General features: G+C 36.4%; 1 protein-coding gene across 1 annotated transcript in view; it reads right to left on the reverse strand.

Moving 5' to 3' along the window:
• Window positions 1-22,191, reverse strand: part of PKD1L1 (polycystin 1 like 1, transient receptor potential channel interacting) — a 166,545-nt gene that overhangs the window by 110,280 nt on the left and 34,074 nt on the right. Inside the window, exons 4-12 of the mRNA XM_044001117.1 lie at window positions 21,184-21,530; window positions 20,402-20,626; window positions 19,151-19,270; window positions 18,193-18,361; window positions 16,913-17,152; window positions 14,397-14,529; window positions 5,201-5,407; window positions 1,988-2,169; window positions 186-407 (exon numbers count right to left, since the gene is read on the reverse strand). Of these exons, the coding sequence (XP_043857052.1) occupies window positions 186-407; window positions 1,988-2,169; window positions 5,201-5,407; window positions 14,397-14,529; window positions 16,913-17,152; window positions 18,193-18,361; window positions 19,151-19,270; window positions 20,402-20,626; window positions 21,184-21,530 (1,845 nt within the window). The remainder of the gene's footprint in view (window positions 1-185; window positions 408-1,987; window positions 2,170-5,200; window positions 5,408-14,396; window positions 14,530-16,912; window positions 17,153-18,192; window positions 18,362-19,150; window positions 19,271-20,401; window positions 20,627-21,183; window positions 21,531-22,191) is intronic.

Below are 22,191 nucleotides of genomic sequence, written 5' to 3' on the forward strand. Positions count from 1 at the left end.
ACATTTTATGTTCTTACATTATCTAATTGCTCTTTTCACATGTCTCTTCTTTTTCAACGAAACAAAAATGAACCTCTTCTTGAGGACTGTAATATAAACCTCTCTGGTACCCTCCTTGAACTCTAACATAGCACTGAGGAGACAGTAGCTGCTTAATATATGTTGAATTAAATTGAAAAGAATACCTGAATGTAGAGCCTGATTGAACTGACAGGAACACCTGTGCTTCAGAAGAGTTTCGGTTTCCACTAGACACCATTAGTGTCACTAAAAATTGGTCATAGGAGTCATGAAGAAGTGATGCCGGGAAAGAGATGACTGATGCACTACTGTTGAATAGACTGTATCTGGGAGACTTGAAACACGTGTGCTTTTGTTTAATTGCTGGGGCACATTTCCAGTAATACCTATTTGGAAAAGTCCATTGAAGATGTGCTTAAACATATGCCTTCTATCTGAAGCAAATCAAGGTTACTTTTTTTTCATTTTTAGTAGATTATTTGCCATACAACTTAGGATATCTACATGGGGAGCCAGGGTTTCGTTTGCCTGTTTTTAGTCTGGAATTAAAACCTAGCTACAAAATCCCAGAAGAATGAACAGCTAAAATTGGCAGAGCAATTCATGTAACTTCCTAATACTCTAGACAAGACTATGAGCTACAGATGACTTTTTGGTTTGTACTGGTGGGAGGGAATTTTCACACAGAAGCTCCTTCCATACTAATGAATTCACAGGTCAGAGAAAAAAAAAAGTTGTGGAAAGCTCATTTGCCATCGTTCTCTTTTGTTCAGGTACATTCTGCCAAGCGTGAATTGAATATCCCCACCATTACATTTATGTCCTGCCAACTCCACGAAGATTTCTAATTTGATCACTGCCTGCTGAGATGACCAGAGCCTTCTTGTGACCTCAACGGCACTTTGTTGGATCATTCATTTATTATTTGGCATAGGATCCTTTATATTGTAATTTACTTTTTTATTCATTCAAATAGAAGCAGGTAGCCAAGACCTTAGACATACTCTAATTCAACCGTGTCATTTTACAGATGATAAAACTGAGGTTGAGAAAGGTGATTTGACTTGCCCAAGGTCACACTGAGAGTTGGTGGCAGAGCTTGGATAAAGTTCAGACATCTCCTCCAATTGGATTGTAAGTTCTTTCTGAGCTCTAGGACCATGTCATTTTTCCCTTGTGTCCCCTAATTGAGATACCACAATACTTTTTACATACTAGGAACTCAAACTTTGTTAATAACTCTCCTGAATTGCCTAAACTGATTATTTATATGTTCTCTCTCCCACTAAAATGTGGCCTTCTTGAGAAGAGGAGCTGTGTTTTTTTTTTCTTTTTATCTCTGGTGCTTAGCCTAGTGCCTGGCACATATTAAGTGATTTTTGATCATTTAATTAATCATGGAGGATAGCCCCCATTATAGTGTTTCTTTTGCAGTCTTCTTCTATATAAAGCAACATTTTTTTCTAGGGACACAGATGTCACTGTAAAATTGTAGGAGAGAACCTCAAAGGGGCCTATAGAGAGGGTGGTCTCCCTTTGGTGCCAAACGGCCTGCTTCCACCTTCCCAAGCCTAGAGGGGAAAGTTAAACTCAAGCACAGAACTTGTCAAATATATAATTATGTGCCATAACCATACATAGTAATTTCTTTAAAATGTTAGCAATCTGATGCTTACAGATCCAATGGCCCAACAGAAATTAATCATGAAAGAATAGGTACCAGTATTTAGGTTTGAACTTTTCCCTAAGCTACCCAATATTTCAATCTTGAAAAGATGCCTTAGAATACCATTTTAGTTCAATTGTTCAAAAAGTTCACATTACTTCTTTAAAAATATATATTTAATTATTTTGAGTTTCCAAAATGAAAACTAATATCCTTAATCTTACTTTTGAAATATCAAGAGCAAATTAGATTGTCATGACGTGTAATAAGGGAAGCTAGTATAATCAAATTCATCCTTACTTTAAATGAGTTCCAGGATCATCAGGATCAAAGGACTGTGAGCCATTGAGCACAACAATGGAAAAAGGGGTCTTGGAGATCAACAGGTGTGTCCCCTCTGAAATCACACTGACAGGTGGCAGGGAAACCACCTCAATAACCACAGAATAATTACTATACACCACAGTGCCTTCTATTTTAACCTGTATATAAATGAAAAAGAGAAAAAGCATAATGAAGGATCCAAATCCTTGAAGGATTGTGGTATTTCTGAAAATTAGAAATAAAAATACTAAATATTTGGCTGTTAAACCAGGATCTAAAAATTGTCATATATACATACTAGTTTTGTTGCTTAGTGATGTCTGATTTTTTCAAATGATTAACAAGTTGAACTTTTTTTTTAAACAGGAATTAGAAGGGTTTGTATATATGGACACAGTCTAAGAAAAACAAGTGTCTTGAATATTTTTTTTAAAAAGATGAAGATTTTCTTGACATATACAAAGCAAAACTCTACCCTGGTTTGCAACTATGACACAATATCTTGAATTTCTATAGTGTTCTATATTGTTCAAAAAGACTTTCACATATATCATGGTTTTTTTTTTTCTTTCAAATGATAACCTTGTAAGATAAACAGGACAAGTATTATTACATCCATTTTACAGATAAAGAAGCTGAGACCTAAAGTGACTTGACTAAGGCTAGATAGCTTTAGAAGCAAATATAAATCAGGTAGAATCAAGAATAAAATCCAGGTCTTCTGATCAGAGCCAGAACAAATCATTTATATTCCCCATTTAAAAAATTGTGACCTCTATGTGTTGACTCATTTCAACAATTTAATTTATCAAGTGCCAACTAGGTACCAATCAAGTCGAACATTTAAACATTAGAGAAATATGGGAATATATTAAACTAGCCCTCTCTGGGAAGAAGCAAATAATGGCATATGGATGATTTTTCATTTTGCTTTACATTGATGATGAAAGATCTAAAAAGTCAGAGAAATGTTCAATTTTTTATTCAGAGCAATGAATTCTTATTAGCATACTCTTTGACAGATTCCTGTAGCCTCTGACTGTACAGTTCTTCAACTTCTGACACTGAAATACGCCAAAGAAAAAGGAGATTTATAAGAGCCAAGTCCCTTTTGTACTGTCTATGCACAAGAACATGGAAGGTTTGGCAGATAGTAAATGATGGGGCCAAAATTTGAGCCCAAGATTTCTTATCCCAAGTCCAATCTCTTTCAAATACCATGAGTGTTAATATTTCTAGCTTTGTCCTCATCACAATACATCTAATCCCTAAAGATAATGCTCTCCTTAGTGGAATTCAAAGATTCTGAAAGAGTCAGACCAGGGTTATAATATTTTTTTTTATCTCAAAATTCTACTTCAAATGCTACTGTAGATATTTCCATGGAATTCTTGAGCTAATTCCCCATATCTGCAAGTATACAAGAACAGTTTGAGAACCAAGCTAATCTATAGTTGCAGCTACATGATATATTTTATGTTTCCATAAAAAATCTTCTGAGGAAGGTCAAGTCTTGAACACTAAACATCTTTCCTCTGTCTATTCCTGTCCTTGACTTCCTTATTTCTGGCAATCTATTCTTCCAATCACCCATGCTTTTAAATTGATCCATTTCTGGCTCTTCTCTCTCTTTTGCTTTCAACATTCAATTGGTTGCCAATTTCTACGTATTTTATTTTCATATGAATCTATCATAATCCTTTCCTTATAACCTCTTTTTTTCCAGGGCAATGAGGGTTAAGTGACTTGCCCAAAGTCACACTGCTAATAAATATCAAGTGTCTGAGGCCGGATTTGAACTCAGGTCCTCCTGAATCCAGGGCTGGTGCTTTATCCACTATGCCACCTAGCTGCCCCCTCCTTATACTTCTAAAACCAGCATTGCCACCACCTTTATTGAGGATGGCATTACCTCTCTACGAGCATACTACAATATCCTCCTTGTAAATTTCCCCTAACCCTAGTCTCTTCCCATTTCAATCCCACCTAAACACTAATTTGCCAGATTAATCCTTATAATGAACATATTATTCCACTGTCAAAAATTTCAATGACTTACCATTGCCTAATGAAAAAAGCTTGTAACCCTCCATGGTCCTTTCAACATTTAGTCTAAATTCCACCTCCTCCATTAAACCTTCCCTGATTCCAAGAAGTAAAATTTCCTTCATCTGATATCACAGTATTTTCAGTAACTTTGTATATTCTAATTCATATCATGGCAAGTTTTACACATATATTTCCTTCTCCTACTAAATTATCAGTTCCTTGCAGTCAGAAACTGATCAAACACTATTTCATTATTGTCTTCCTATCCTCAGGACATAGTACAATACCTTCCACAGAGCAGACACTTAAATGCTTGAAATAAAATAAATTGTTTACCTTTATAACTCTCTCATACCCCAGTCCCCAAAATGTATAACACATAGCAAGTATTTAATAAATATTGGATAAATAAATCAATGCTATCGGAGCTCAAATCTCTGCACATAAAACTCTTTCACTATCCTTCTAATTCACAGTCCTAGTGGCTTGATTTTCCTCACAGGACTTGCAGAACTTGCTCAAAGAGCTTTAAAGTGGGGAGGGGACTATTTTGTAGCCCAATCTTCAGATCAGACATGAACTTCAGGAAAACTGAAAGTCACCTCCCAAGCTGAAGTGGCAGAAAAGCTTAGGATGTCCTTATAAGAGCTATATCAAGTTTACTAAAATATCACAAATTATTTAAAATCCAGGTTTAAGAAGTGAAAATATGAGTTTTAGAATATTCCTAGACAATTCTTTTTTATTCACAATAAAACATATATACAAAAACATTAGAGTATTACCAAATAGAAATCTTGTGAGTATCTGTTATCTTTATTGAATGAAAAGGATTTGTAATTAGCATAGCAATTGTTTTATGTAAATGAAGTGCTTGAAAATAATTTCTTCTCTTAAGTAGATTAAGTACTTTCCTTGAAATGTTGCTTACACTATTAATTTTCTTAGCAAACCTTTTTTTCCCTAGATGGTACAAATTAATGGAGTAAGAAATAATGAGCTTTTACTGTATAGCCAATCATCCATGAAGCAGTGGTAAATAGCAATCTCATTATGCAAGTTTGAATGTAAAGTTAATTTATTTCTCCTCGGGAGATCAGGCTTTTAAAAAATAAAATCATTCTTAGTTAGCAAGCAAACCTTTGCAAGTGCAGTATAGTTTCCATATTCCAGAAAGTAGCTGGGAAGAAGAATGGTTTGTCTGTGCTTGTTGAGAGCAGTTGGAAACAATACTAGTGAGCCATCAGACTTTATTAAGGACCAACTATAGTTAAGGCCTCTGGAAATGTCACACTGAATGGGAGCTTCAAAAGTAACTCCAAGCTTAAGAGGTTGGCGTCTCCAAATCTAAACATCAAAGGAAAAGAGGTCTCATTGAAGTTTCCATGGAATCTGAAATTGTACAAATACATAAAGGACTTGTGATTTAAGCAGTGTATAGAACTCCCACTGTGGGACCTCCCTCCACCCATGCATTTTAGCAACTTCTCTGTGACTTAATAGATAAGTCCTATAGAGTTGCATGAATGTTAAGTGACTTCCTCAAGTTCATAGAGCTAGTAAGTGAACCATGGCCTTCCTGGCTCTGAGTCTTCTCCTCTATTCAATACACCACTGTATCTGAAATCATAAATCATGACACTAAAGGTCTTCGTGCCAAGGCTGCTGCACTTTAGCCTCAGACTCCAACCCAGTACTCCAATCATCCCCTTCTCCACCCAACCTCCCAATGGATAATTCACCATATATAGGCAATCCCAGACCCACCACACTGCATGTTAGCCATCTTCCTGCATTGCTGCTATATGCATAGCTACCCTCCTACCCAACAACCTGGCTTTTGTTCTAGGAACATTAATGGAATCAATACTATCCTTCCTGGAAAGGTGCATCAATCATGGAGCCATATGACTCCACTCACCTTCCCTGTGACTTCCCAGACCAAAATACACTTCCTGAGTCCAAAGTCTGTTTTTTGAGTTGTCTTGACTTATCTGGTATTTGGGGGGGTTGGGAGGGGGAATGAGGGTTAAGTGACTTGCCCAGGGTCACACAGCTAGTAACTGTCAAGTGTCTGAGGCCGGATTTAAACTCAGGTCTTCCTGAATCCAGGGCTAGTGCTTTATCCAATACCCCATCTAGCTGCCCCCAAGTTGTCTTGCCTTATTAGAACATAAGGTCCTTGAATTCTTACTTTTATATTTGTATCCCTAGAACTTAGTGCAGTGCCTGACATATTCCAAGTGCTTAAAAATGTTTTTATTCATTCAATAAAATTGATTTTCTACATTATTTTCTCTTTAGATATAGCCAAACAAAAATGTAAGGCAGTGTTCTAGAGTGGATAAAGAGTTGGTCTCAGAATGAGGAAGACCTAGGCTAAAATCTAGACTCTAAAATATACTAGCTATGTAACCCTGGGCAAATCACTTAATCTCTTAACATATAGCCAACTCTCTAAGCCTATGAATTACAGATATATTGCTATTTTTCCTTCTAAAAGTTCCTCAATAGCAGTTCCCTACCACAGAGATATTAAATGCATTGCCCTCATTTCTGAGTGTTGCTTAAACCAGATTAAAATGTAATTGGGAAATATTTAATAAAATGAATAAAAAATATGGGCACTCCCAGGGAGTGGAGTCAAGATGGTTGAGTAGAAAACACTCAGCTGAACTTTCTCAACATTCGCTGAACATTCTCAACATTAAAATAATGCCTCAAATCAAATTCTGGAGTGACGGAGCCAACAGAAGGTCAGAGTGAGACATTCTTCCATCACAAGACAACAGAGGAGATCAGAAAGTGAGATCTGTGACATGAGGACATGGCTGTCCAGGAGGCCATGTGGATTAAACACCAATGGTGGGACTAGGTGGTGGCAACAGAAGCAGTAGTAGCTTTGGGAGCTCTCAAACCAGAAACACTAAAGGAACCTGACAACTGGTAAGAAAGAGATTACAGGGGACCCTTGTGCTAGCACTGGATACAGGACCAGTTGCTATTTGGCAACTCCGTTGCCTATACCTACTTCTGGGTCATAGTTCAAGGGCAGAGAAGAGTACTTTTGATCAAAAGGGGGCAGAAGTATTGATAGACATCACCTCTAGTCCCAAGGAATTAGGGGCCCTGGATAACATTATCATTTCTGGTTCCAGGTGATCAGGGACACTGAGGAACATTATCAATTATAATGTGGAGGGAGCAGGAGCCCTTCCTAGGGAAGGACCAGACAATGGACCAGAAGAGCATTGACCATTTCTTTCCCCAGATCACACCAACTTGAAAGCACCAAAAACCTTCAAACCCTCAGAACTAGCTTTGAAAAAAAAGCAGTACAAATAAGCCTGAAGTTTGGGATAATGTTCTACCCCCACCCTCACTCCGCAATGCCAGCAACATAAACCAATAGTAATATAAAGTTCAAAATCAAGGCATAGGGCATAAAATGAAGAAACAACAACAAAAGAAGAATTTTACCATAAAAAGCTATTATACTGACAAGGAATAACAAGACAAAAACTCAGAAAAATTAAATGAAGTCAAAACAATTACAAGTAAAGCATCAGAGAAAAAGGTAAATTGGACACAAACCCAACAAGAATTCCCAAAAGAGCTTAAAAAAACTTTTTTTCCCTTCAAAATCAAATAAGAGGGGTAGAGGAAAAAATAGGTTAAAAAAAGTCAAAAGAAAGGAAGAAAATTATGAAAAGATAATGAACAGTTTGGTAAACTAGGCACAAAAATACTGAAGAAAATAACACCTTAAAAACAGAATTGCCCTAATAGAAAAATAGATACAAAAATTCACTAATGAAAATAATTCCTAAAAAATTAGAATTGGGGGGCAGCTAGATGGCGCAATGGATAGAGCGCCGGCCCTGGAGTCAGGAGTACCTGAGTTCAAATCCGGCCTCAGACACTTAACACTTACTAGCTGTGTGACCCTGGGCAAGTCACTTAACCCCAATTGCCTCACTAAAAAAAAAAAAATTAGAATTGGGCAAGTGGAAACTGATGACTCCATGAGACATCAAGAAACAATAAAACAAAGTCAAAAGAATGAAAAATAGAAGAAAATATGAAATATCTCATTGGAAAAATAATTTACCTAGAAAATAGAATGAGGAGAGATTATTTAAGAACTTTTGAACAACCTGTAAGCCATGATCAAATAAAGAGCCTAGACATCATATTTCAAAAAGTTACCAAGAGAAACCACCCTGATAACCTAGAACCAGAGAATAAAATAGAAATGGAAAGAATCCACTGGCAACCATCTAAAAGAGATCCCAAAACAAAAACTTTTAGGAATATTATAACAAAATTCCAGAGGTCCCAGGTCAAAGAGAAAATACTAGAAGTAGCCAGAAAGAAAGCATTCAAATACTGTGGATCAACAGTCAGGCTCATACAAGATTTAGCAGTGGAGGGTTTGAAATATGATATTCCAAAAGGCAAAAAATCTGGGATTATAATCAATAATAACCTGCACAGCAAAATTGATTATAATCCTTTAAGGGAAAATATGAATATTCAATGAAATAGAGGACATTTAAGCATTCCTGATGAAAAGACCAGAGATGAATAGAAAATCTGACTTTCAAATATAAGACTCAGGAGAAGCATAAAAAGGTAAACATAAAAGAGCAATTCAATACAATTAAACTATTTACCTTTCTATATTGAAGATGATACCTATAACTTCTATGAACTTTATCATTATTAAAGCAATTAAAAGGCTGTGCCCGTGAGTTGATTATGTTAAATGATATTTAAAAAAAGGGGGATGGGTGAGAAAGAGAGACACCTTGGGAGAAGGGGCAAGAGAGAGGAAGAATTATCTCACACAAAAGAGACACATAAGGAAGATCTTTTATAGTTCAAAATCAAATTGATTCTATTCTGTACCAATCACTGACATCTTATTTATCTGGTAAATCATGTTTCATTGTCTCTGGGATAAGCTTCAATTTTTCTGTTACTTTAATTTAAGGAAGTATGGTCTGTTATTTCCATACCACTAACCAGCCTTGAAGATGGACTAAGTCAATCATAATTTATTAGGAAAAAGGTGTTGATCGCCCCACATTTCCCATTCCCAGACAATCATATTGTCCCCCACGCCTATTGTAACCTGTTGATTTTAAATCTAAAAAAGAAAAACTCTGAGTTACAAAGCTTCTGAGTATAATTTGCAAAGTTCGTTTTTCTCAAAGGGAGACTAGCAGCTCAAGCTGAGAAGTGATCAAAAAATGAGTGTCAGTGGCGCCCCTTTAGGGAAGTCATAAGTCCCTTTCACTCACTGCTATTGGCAGGAGGGGTATTTTGATATAATTGACAAGAAGGAAGAGTGACACTTCCCATTCAAAAGGGGTTGGGAAGGGGCAGCTAGGTGGCACAGTGGATAGAGCACTGGCCTTGGATTCAGGAGGACCTGAGTTCAAATCTGTCCTCAGACACTTAACACTTACTATCTGTGTGACCCTAGGCAAGTCACTTAACCCCAATTGCTTCACAAAAAAAAGGGGGGGGTGGGAAAGCCCTTAATAATCCTGGAAACAGAGACACTTTCCAGCTAAAGGGGGGGTAAGTAAAAAATAGAGTAGAATTGGCCTAAAATGTATAAGAAAAGTCCCGAATCTGGCCTGAAAAGGGGCTTTTTGTTAGTGTACAATGATTTTTAAGGAACTTTGTAAGTAAGTAATTTTGAGTCTGTCTTACATTATCCATGGAAAACAAACTAACTTTTTTTCTCTTTGGGAAGAAGAATGTAAATTTTTCTGAGGATTTTTCTAAGTCTTCGGAAAGATAGGCGTTTCTCTCTACATTACTAAATTTTGTCCAGGTTAGAAGTAGCAAAAAAGACAAAAAAGAGTAAGGGAAAGTTTTCCCTAGTCTTCAGAGATTTATGGAATTTTGAGCTAATTTGAGAGCAAAATTGTAACTGGATTTCTAAATTGAGGTTTGAATATTTTTACAAGTGCTTGAATATCTTAGTGAGTTTTGGAATACCTCTCGGTAGAATTGGGTTTAAGGAATAAAAATTCTGTGAAAGTTATATGGAAACACCACTTAGGCCTTTTATCACTCTTTCCCTGGAGAGTGACAGATTTATTGTTTTAGTGCTAGGAAGGAAAATGAATTCACTGATTGGTGGGGCAGGATGGGTTTTGCAATTTGCAGTTTAAATTTATCTGGTATTTTAAAATTATTATTAACTCTTTCTTAACTATGGAAAGAGAACATCTTATTTAAATCAGAAAATAACCAAAGAGTAAATAAAATTTAATTTGGAAAGATGTTTTTGTATTATAGCTGTATTTTCTTCTGTAAATGATATAACAGAACTTAATTGTTTAGGTAAACTAGAACCAAGGTAACCAAAATAAATTGGATAAGACCATGTGCTTGTAAGCTTTTAAGAACACCAGAGGTAACAGTATTGTAATTAATCAGGATTGTGTAAGAAAAAAAACTTGTGCCAAATTACAAAGAAGGAATTCAGTTGGGTAAAGATTAGTTCTATAGATAGTTTGGGATATTATTGGGAAATAAAGATGAAAGGAATTAAGCAAACAAAAGAAAGTAGGGAAGTATTGGGTCAGAATATGGAAGAAACAAGACGGATATAGTTGTGAAAGGATATAAAAATAAAGGAAGATAGAATGTTTAAGTAGGGATAAGAGGAACAGGTTAGAAAATTAAAGAAAGTCTCAGTCTGTTTGCACTGACTGAATGAAAGGCTATGGAGTTTTAGAATGAGATATTTGAGGGAGCTTTTCATCTTATTAAGAAAAGAAGGGGGAGCAGCTAAGTGGCACAGTGGGTAAAGCACCAGCCCTGGATTCAGAAGGATCTGAGTTCAAACCCAGCCTCAAATACTTGACACTTACTAGCTGTGTGACCCTGGGCAAGTCACTTAACCCTCATTGCCCCACACAAACAAAGAAAAGAAGGATATAAGAAATGTTATGTGGTTATTTTTTTTTTTTTTGGTGAGGCAATTGGGGTTAAGTGACTTGCCCAGGGTCACACAGCTAGTAAGTGTCAAGTGTTTGAGGCCGGATTTGAACGCAGGTCCTCCTGAATCCAGAGCCAGTGTTCTATCCACTGCACCACCTAGCTGCCCCTGGTTATTCTTTATGATATGGAAATTATAGCAATGAAATTGCAGCATGATATTTCTGGACTCCGAAACAGTGGATGGTAATGTGAAGCTGCTACATAGAGCCTCTCCTCTCTTACCCAAGGTGAAAACTGAAAACCCTCAGGAACAGATAAGAGAGTGGGGGCTAGATTGGGAAAACAAAAGGAATTTGGTTTAGGGGGGAGTGATTTAAAAGGAAATAAAGAGAAAGTTAAGGGGAACTGGGAGTGTCACTACAAATCTTTGAAACTGAGCTCATTTAAACAATGGGCTCTAAGAAGTACTGCCAACTAATGGCCCTTGGGGAAATTGTTTTTGAGATTCTAAATGATACCATTAGTGATTAATAATCCAGATTTTATTTAAATGAATTTTTGTTCTGAAATCTTTCTAATGGGATAATAAATTTTTAAAATTAGGTTAAAGATTTTACATGTAAAATTGCATTGATAATTGTGAAGAGGGTGAAATTATTTTCCTGTTTGAAGTATCTGATCGTTGTTTTTTAAACTTCTTTTTTAAAAAATTTTTTAGTGAGGTAATTGGTGTTAAGTGACTTGTCCAGGGTCACACAGCTAGTAAGTGTTAAGTGTCTGAGGCTGGATTCCAACTCAGGTACTCCTGACTCCAGGGCCAGTGCTCTATCCACTGCGCCACCTAGCTGCCCCGTATCTGATGATTTTAAGAGAGAGAAGCACCCATTTATCAAGCCAGACTCTCATGAATTCTTTTTAAAATTCCTCCTTCAGCCTGTTGAAAGCAGTTTCTGTATCAGCTATAGGTTTTAGGTAAAGATATAACCAGCAAGTGGTATGTAAGAACTGAAGTTCTCTGATTGATGTTTCAGGTGAACTATGGGTTCTTCATTTGATGACCTTCTTATAGTTCTTTTGTTAATAAGGTCAGAACCATAAGGGTTGAGCTGATTTTCGCCACATGAGCTAGCTATTGGTAAAAGCAAATTTTGGGAGGTTGTACAAATTGTATTGAGTCTTGTTACTAGTAGATTTTGACCCAACAATACCATTATTAGATTTATATTCAAAAGAGAGGAAAGAAAAGGGAAAAGGACCTGTTTGTATAAAACTATTTATTTCAGCTCTTTTTGTAGTGGCAAAAAATTGGAATTTGAGGGAATGTCCATCAACTGGGAAGTAGCTGAACAAGCTGTGGTATATGATTGTAATGAAATATTATTGTGCTATAAGAAATGACAAACAAGATGGTTTCAGAAAAACCTGGGAAGACTTAGATGAACTCATGCAAAATGAAGTGAGCAGACTCAGGAGAGCACTGAACATAGCAATAGCAATACTGAAAGAATGATCAACTATTAAAGACTTTAGCTACTTTGATCAAGACAATAATCCAAGATAATTCCAAAGGACCCATGATGAAAAATGCTATCCACCTCTGAGAGAGAACTGTTGAACTCTGAATGCAGATTGAAACACACCCTTTTTTAAAACTTTATTTTTCGGGGGGAGGGGTGTATGTATCTGTTTTCCTTTGCAACATGGCTAATATAGAAATATGTTTGGCATGATTTCACATGTATAAATGATATTAAAGTGCTTGCCTTCTCAATAAGGGGGAAGAACAGAAGGGAGAAAAAGAATTTGGAACTCAATTTTTTAAAATGATTGTTAAAATTGTTTTACAAGAAATTGGGAAATATCTAATGAAATAAATAAAATAGATATTAAAAATAAATTAATAAAAATACAATAGAATGCAGATACTGTTACTATGTGAGTTTCAAAGTCAATATTCAGCCCCTAGGGATCCTTAAGTATAGTTTAGTGTATATGTCTAGTTGAGTTTGACACCACTACCCTACAACAATGAAATCAGAAGTCCAGTAAGAAAAATAGTCATCTAGATAAAACACAAAATTCTGGTTTTATTCTGTCTCACAGAATAAGACACAATTAAAGACAAGAGCAAAATGAGTGATACATCCTATCTGCACTCACAACAACAGCATCCCTTCCATGTCTTATTTATGCTCTGAGGAGACAATCCTAACAAAGCTTGAGCTCAGGCCTGGCAAAGTAGACATTCCCAAATTTGACCCCCACAATGTGCTCTTGATCAAAAATTCTAACTTATTCAATAAAATGGTCAAAGGCTAATGATCACAAAAGCACTTAGGCACTCCATCCAACACCAGAGAGTGCTCTGAGAGTAATATCAAATTCTCTATGACTCTCAGAAAGCTACCTACCTTCTGTCCCTTCCTTTGCTTCACTTATGGATGGCAACATTCATCTTATTAGTATAGGGACAAGGGGTCTATGCATTTATCCAATCATAATCTAGCCTGGCCCTCTCTCTCAGAAAGGAAAAAAAACCTACCTATCTACTGTGTGTTTCAAAGGTTAATAGTCAATTGCCTGATGAACAGCCTACATGATTTGGAAAAGGTTCATCACAAGAAGGGAGACAAAGCCATGAAAATTTTTGCCACAGCAACTCGAGAAGAATGATTCCTAAGGAGGGAAAAGGGTTGTGATCTGTATTAGTGAAGAATGTCCTCACATTGAAGATGAGAAGTATTATTGACAACAAATTTGAAAGTAATGGTAAAACAAATGTGGAAAATCTATGTATGCATGAGGCTGAATTTTCACTGGAATCTGCCTTTTCATTTGATCAACTTTAAAATTGCAAAGGAATTGCCCTAAATCAGAGTACTAAATTGAGTAGTGACAAAACAATATGACATGACGCTTTCCTTTTGTAAGGCATTGTTTTGAACATAATAGATGTCCATTAAATGCTTATTAGATTTATTCTTTTCATCCTGTGCTTACAAAATTCCTTCCTTGCCCAATATTTCTACAATTTTCCCTGTACTATAATAAAAAAAAATCTTTCTCTTCCTAAATCAAGCTCTACTGGAGACCAGGTATAATACACACAAAGAAAGGGCCTATTCATTTGTCAGAAAAATAATACTTTTCCATTTACATCTGAGGCTGATAGAAATTTCTCCCAGCTCACATGACACTGCTGACCTACAGACCAGACGCCCTTTCACAAACCCTCCTATTGTATAAGCTGAAGCAGGATAAAAACACAAAGCATCATTTCATAACTCAAAGCTTTCCCTATGTTTAATGCTGATTCAAATTTAGGGCTTATGCTGAAGATTTCCAAAATATTTCCAAAGCTTCACTGTACCTGTACTCTTGAAGGCCCCATGTTTTTCACCAGAGGTGGCTGGCAGGGTTGGGACACGATGAAAACTTGCTTTTTCAGAGTTGCGATGCTGACACTATTAAAGATAAGAACCTCCACTGTAAATTCTCCTTCCCTAAAAGAATAATTAAATATGTAGAAATGAAGACATCGGTTAGCAAAACAGCAATCATATTAATTGTTCACAATTACTGTGGAGCCTTTAAAAGACAGTTATTATTATTTTGATATTTAGGATTAGGGTGTTTATTATATCATATTTAAGATAGACAACATGAAAAAAGTCCTGGTCGAAAGTCAGAAGACACGTGTTCCAGTGTTAGCTCAGAAAACAACTAATTTAGTCACTCTGGAGAAGTTACTTTAAACTCTCTTTGCTTTAGTAACTTCATCTGTAATTTGTATATAGTAATCCTTGGCAATACCTGTACCTGGTCAACTAGGTGATGGAGTGGATAGAATTCTGGGCCTGGACTCAAAAAGACTTATCTTCATGAGTTCAAGTCTGGCCTCAGACACTTACTAGCTGTGTGATCCTGGGTAAGTCACTTAATCTTATTTGCCTCAGTTACCTTATCTGTATAATGAGCTGGAGAAGGAAATGACAAACCACTCCAGTATCTCTACCAAGAAAACCCCAAATGGGGTCAGGAAGAGTCAGACATGACTGAAAAACAACTAAACAACAATAAATACCTCTATCTTTTTTTTTTTTTTTTAAGTGAGGCAATTGGGGTTAAGTGACTTGCCTAAGGTCACACAGCTAGTAAGTGTTAAGTGTCTGAGGCCAGATTTGAACTCAGGTCCTTCTGACTCCCGGGCCGGTGCTCTATCCACTGCGCCACCTAGCTGCCCCTAAATACCTCTATCTTAAAAGATCGTTTTGAAGAAAGTATTTAGTTACCATTAAAACACTGTATCTATTTTTCTTGTTAGTAGTAGTATACACAACCAGTAACCTCCAGTCATTGGAGCATGTCAGAGAGGCATTCTGGTGTAGTGTGGATAGAATGACAAATTGGTGATTAGGAATGCACGAGTTCATGCCTGCCCCTAACATGTACTAGCTGTGTCTTCTTGGTCAAGCACTTAACCTCTTGCTGACCCAAGACTATTAGTCACAAACTACTTTTGATCTACATCAATAAAGGAAATTTCGAGAAATTCACTATTCCAATGAACTCAGAGTTCTGAAATACAACTGTTTTTTGGTTTCATGGCCATAGGCCTCTCTCTAACACTGGTTAATTACCTTCCAAATGTATTTCACTGGTCTCAAGGTAGGTTGGGACTGAGGTAAAGAGAAGGGATGCTTAGTGCAACATAGCTGCACAACTAGAAAAACTAAGGCATTAGAGACTTCACGCTGTCTTCTGCCTTCTCCCTCTTCTGGTGTACCCTCTGTAATCCCATCTCTATCATTAACAAACTCTCCTTTCTGGGATTCTCTTTTCTTACTCTGGTGCTCAGTTGAAACCTGGCTTCTTCAGGAAGTCAACACAGCTGTGACCATCCTCTCCCATACAGGTTGCTCCTCTCATGATCCACGCCCCACCCACCAACTTCCAATACACATACGCACAGGCCAAGCTCAGATGACATCTCTTCCAGGAAACCTCTGCCTTCCCTACTATACCACACTCTTCCCTTTTCCCAAAAGCAATTTCTTCCATCAACATTTTTCTAAAATACTCTTTGTCGGGCGCTTTCCTTGACTTTTGTCACATTCCAACTATCCTTATCTTTTGTATCCATATATCTTTTGTGTTCTATCCACTTTGTTAAACTGTAAACTTCTTCATAGCATGGACTGTCATTATTCATCTTGGTATCCCAAGATCCTAGCATAGTTCCTTATACATAACAGGCACTTAATAAACTTTTGTTAAAATGAAAGGAATATTTATGCTTGCCTATGCCATAGAAATATTGTATCAAATAATATATAGATATACACTTTGTAACCCTAAATCTCTATATTAATATTAATTAGTGTTACTTTTATTGGTCTTAATTTCATGTGGCACACAGTTCAGTAATTTGTCAGTACTCAATTTTATTGGGGTATAATGTTTATATGTAGTTAATGCTGACTTTTTCACTGTCTTATGCACTTTTAATTCTCCAAATAGACTGTAAGTTCATTGTGGTCAAGAATTATGTCTAATACTTTTAAAAAATATTTTGGGGCAGGTAGGTGGTGCAGTGGATAAAGCACCAGCCTTGGATTCATGAGTACCTGAGTTCAAATCTGGCCTCAGACACTTGATACTTACTAGCTGTGTGACCCTGGGCAAGTCACTTAACCCTCATTGCCCTGCAAGTATATATATATATATATATATTTTTTGGGGGGGGGACCTGGAATAAAATTGGACATAATGAAGGTCCCCAGAAAATATTTCATGAGTGGCTGAATAATATCAGATGCCTAATAACATGGGAGTTAATTCTATTTGTAGAAGGTTTTGCTAACTGAGTGATTATCACCAACCTACCTCTTATATATGTGACTCTCAGTCCACCTCCCAGGATGGATGGTATCATCCCCAAAGTTCCACAGGTAAGCAACATTTGTACCAAAGTTGATTCTGCACTCAAAACTCACACTGGAATTTATCAGAGCTGACGAGTTGGACACAAGCCGATTTGGAACAATTTCCCTCTCTATACTAATAGTGTGAATGTCAGAGGCAACAGAGTTGATCTGATTGGCAGCATTTACTATCACATGATATCTGAAAGGTAGAAAAGACACAGAGAGGAGAATCAAGTGACTGGAATAGAAACATATATGACATTTAGTGTAACCTTGGGACATCTGAATTACAGAGGAATTCCAATCCTAAGATATTTAAAGATGAAGGACAATTTTGGAGTTGAATTTGTGTGCCCTTTAACAGAATGCTCCAAGAAGGAAAAAGGTTCCTGTTGGAGGGATGGAATAACCTCCAAAGAACCTGAATCTATATTTGGGACTAAGGCAACCAAAACACCCTACCTCAGTTTGGTACGGTTATAATTGTGATGGGTTCCATTGGCCAGTTTCCTCTCTTCTTGACACAAAAGCTGGTCTTTACATCACCAGTATTTTTCTGGTGATACTATATTGAATGACTTAAAGGGCATCAGAAAGGTACATGGTATATGTAAGTAGGCTATAGTGTATTACCAAAAATTAATTACTCACAGGGTGTGGTATAAAACATTATGAGCAGGAAATACATAATGGGAAGAGGAAGTGGATTGGTTATATAGTAAGAAATAGAGAGAAATAGATGGATACCTCACTTATACTACTGGTTCTCTGAGAATGTTACATATGACATCTGAGGCTGATAGAACCCAGAGAAAAGCCTTAAGAATATTAGGTAGATCCTTGATGGAAGATTTTTTGGAGAACATGGACAAGAATTAACCATGATAAAAAGGCATGGGTGTGCTGCGATTAACACTGTTAGAGGGACAACTCACATCATTGAGGCCATAGCCACTGAAGAACTGAAGTATAGTTAATAACATTGTAATAATTCAAATGTTCTCCATATTGAATAAAAGCTATCTTGATACACTACAATAAAAATGGTTATAATAGGGCAGCTAGGTGATGCAGTGGATAAAGCACCGGCCCTGGATTCAGAAGTACCTGAGTTCAAATCCAGCCTCAGACACTTGACACTTACTAGCTGTGTGACCCTGGGCAAGTCACTTAACCCCCATTGCCCCCCCCCAAAAAATGGCTATAATATTTCAATCTCTTATGACCAATTTTACATACCTCTTGGGAACACTGTATGTTTTTTTAACACTTCTTGTAGTTGTTCTCTCCCAGGAACCATCTCCAAAGTGCCAAACAAACTCAAGACAACTCGTTTCATTTGTAAGAACAAAAAATGTGACCTCAGAATCAGTAGCAAATACTGTGCCATTTGTAAAGATAGAAACAGCTGTAGGAAAAAAGAATCAGGGTTAGAAGTGCTTGGGAAAAAAGAGGAACAAGGACATGATTGAGCTAGTTCAGGAGTTGCTACTACCAACCTATTTTCTAATACACACACACACACACACCAGAATGAATGACTCTTTTAAACTGAAGATGGGACTGTTAGAAAATGGGCAACAATGCATATAAATAACAAAATGTAAATAGGAAACAACATTAAATGACCTCTGATTGACTCAAACATACATCATGATCATAAACAACAAAATGGATAGCCAATCCTTTTTATTATGGGCCTTTCATCTGAAGAAAGTTTAAAGGGAAGACTTAGAGAATTATTCTGCAAAACCTGCGATCTATGGTGAAGTTCTTTTAGCAGATCTCTCAAGTCCAATTCAACAAATATGTATTAATTACCTAATACTTACAAAGTACTGTGCTAGGCCGTGGGGATAAAACAAAATCAAAAGAAAAAGAGTCTCTGCAAAATCAAGGAAATTAAATTCTAGAGAGTGGAGAGAGCAGAAATTATAATATATAGAAAGGTAAAGTAAACACAAAGTATATACAAATTCAAAATAACTTAAAGAGTAAAAAAGCACTAACAACTGGGGAGACCAAAAAAGGCCTCTATAGGAGTGGGCATATGATACTAAGAGGTAGAGGTGAGAAGGAAATGCATTCCAAACATGGAAGAAAAACTGTGCAGTGTTTACAGACAATATCACTTAGCGTATAACATTTAGCATATTTGGTAGGATTTAGAGAGAGTGAGAATGCAGAAATCACTCACCTTGCATCTGATACTGAACATTCACACTGACCCAATCTTGGCAACCATTTGCTTTATTTGGAACCATCAGGAAAACATTATATGAAGAAGTAGGTGAAAATCTATGCATAACAATGGGTTCTAAATATGGAAAACAAAATGCCATATATTATGTAAAAGAAAACATAATTACAGCTTCAATTACCTAGTCTCAGGAAACACATCATCAAACCCTTGTACTTTTCTACTTGGTTCCTCGAACACTGAAAAATCAGAAAAGGAACATGGAATGGACATGGAATTCAGGAACAGAAATCTGAATTTAGTCACAGATTGTGTTTAGTCAAATTTTCCTTAAACCTCTTGTCCTTTGAAACAACATTTTAAAAAATGAAGTGTTGTTATTCAGTCACTTTTTAATCATGTCCAACTCTTTGTTGACCCCATTTGGGGTTTTCTTGACAATGATCCTGGAATGGTTTGCCATTTCCTTCTCTAGCTCCATTTACAGGTGAGGAAACTGTGGCAGACAAGGTTAACTGACTTGCCCAGGGTCACATAACTAGTAAGTATCTGAGACTGGATTTGAACTCAAGTCCTCCTGACTCCAGGCCTGGCACTCTATCCACTGTGCCACCTAGCTGCTCTAATGATAAGGCATTCACTCATTAACAATACAATATTCAGGTTTCTCTCTTTAATTTTGAACATGATTTAAATGGTTGAGGTGAAGGTAATGGTTTTAATTTTAAAATAATTCTATTATTCAAAAGTCAATTAAATAGTAATAAGCAATTGGTTTTAAAGTATTCTTCTCTCACCAGGTTGTGATGACCATTTAAAAAACCATACATCCCACCTGTTTCCTAAAATAATGGATGGTAATTTTCAGATAGGTTAGATAAATTCTAAGCAGCACTTAATGGAAAGGGCACTGATTTTCTGTCAAAAGCCTGGTTCAGATCTTGGCTGTGCTACTTCAAGTGTGACCCTGAGCAACTGGCTTCAGTTCTTTATGCCTTACTTTCTTCATCTGTAAAAGAGGGGAGGTCTTCCACTAAAGAATCTCTAAGTTCTGATTGCTCTACCTCTGCATCTATAGTTGGTGAATTTTAAAAGTGTGATGTGAATAGGCTAAGTACAAATGCTTGATGAATTTCATATAGGGAGGAAGGCACCGAAAACATGATAACCTACATTTCTGAAAAGAAATCCCACTTATGCTTAGCAGGAATCTGAATGGCATAAATTAAAGTTAAATGAGGCGCTTGCCTTTATTCACAGAGGTGATATAGTCTCTCGTGCTTCTGGTATACACTCCAGTTGTCATTCTTTGGAAGGAGTTGGCAAAAAGTATAACTTCATCCTTATGGACACTGCTAGAATTCATGAATACCCCCAAACCTTCTTGAGATATTTCTATATAATATGGTCCTAACTCCTTTTCAGTTCCATGAAACTCATTGAAAATAGTCACTTTGATCTTATATATGCCTTCTGAAGAATAACATTAGAGAAATATATTAAAATATCAATTAAACATTAAAATGTAAGCATAACTTTAAAATACATGTAAATACAATGTAAATACATATGGATGAAATAGCTTTTATAGTACTATTATTAGATATTGATAAACATGAGAATCTATAAAATAAAATGCCTTCCACAGAATAATTCATTTATAACAAAACATTTTAAAAGATTAAAGAAAGCAGTTTACATTCAATAAGTATGCAGAACTAGGTATTCAGCTATTGGAAACGTGTGGATAGAGATGATATGGAATACATGGAAGCTAAGGAGATTACCAAGTGAGACAATGTAGAGGGAAAAGAAAAGGAGGGCTAAGACAGTCTCTCATCTTCTAGCTAGAAAAGAGGGCGCTCTAACAAGGAAGTGAAGCCTGAAAAATATAACTGTTGGACAAGGAACACATGAAGGTTTCCTTTCTCCTCCCATTGCTATACCTTTCATCTTCAAGCATCAGCTATTCTACATGCCATGAACTTATTCTCCCTCCATTTTTCTGTTAGCTATAAATTGCATTATACCTTTTCTATATTGGTGATAAGTAATGATTTCTACTTCATCAGACCCTTCTTTGATGCTGACTTGAATTTCTGTACCATCCCCAAAATCAAACATTAGAGAAGTGATATTGTCTGAAGAAGTATGAACACCAAATCCCACATCTTGAGAGGAGTTTCTGTTGTTCTCAGGTAACCAAAGGCTAGTGTGGTTCATCTTAAGTGGGAAAGCAGGTTTCCCATCGATATTTGAACCTCCTACTCTGATGTTCCCAGGAAGACACTGAATGAAGATGATGTGGTCATGGGGATTAGATACAGACACAGAGAGATCACATATTCCAGGAACACTAAATGTGATGTTGATAGACCTATAGGAAAAGAAAAAGAGAGGAAAGAATAAAATTTCTCACAACCAGATAAAACAAGACATAGCATTAATAAGTTAAATAATTACCACCTCCCATAAAGTCCTACCACAAAGCTTGATTCTGATCTGGAGATGACTGTGCCAGTGGAACACTAACTCTGGCAGGCCCTACCAATCAAGAAGGATGGTGAAGATAGTTACAGTGTCACACTGGATATCTGGATTCCAAAGACCAGCTTACTAAGTTTCAGAGGCTCATTACCATAACATTAACCACCATTTCAGCCCAGCATCTCACTAAGATCATGCTGATAGAGGGATTCTCCATGCTGATCAAATCATGGTTCTTTGAAATATTGAAGTATAAATATAATTATCAAGATATTTCAAGAATTGAAAAATTCTCCACAAACCAAGAACCTTACAAAAAAATGTGGAAGTAATGACCAGTAATAAAAGAGCTACTGAGTCATATACATTTGAAAATGAAAATTTAACTCTGTTTGAGAGTAATGCTTGACTCTGACTATACTCTTACAATATGAATAATAGGAAATTAAGCCCTATGTCTATGTGGAGCCACTGACTCATTACCTTCATAAACAAAATTTTTGGTGTCCATCAAGACTAAAGCAAAGCTATTTTAAAGGTTACAAAAGCAG

The sequence above is a fragment of the Dromiciops gliroides genome, chromosome 1, assembly GCF_019393635.1.
Source record: "Dromiciops gliroides isolate mDroGli1 chromosome 1, mDroGli1.pri, whole genome shotgun sequence".
Classification (NCBI taxonomy): Eukaryota; Metazoa; Chordata; class Mammalia; order Microbiotheria; family Microbiotheriidae; genus Dromiciops; species Dromiciops gliroides.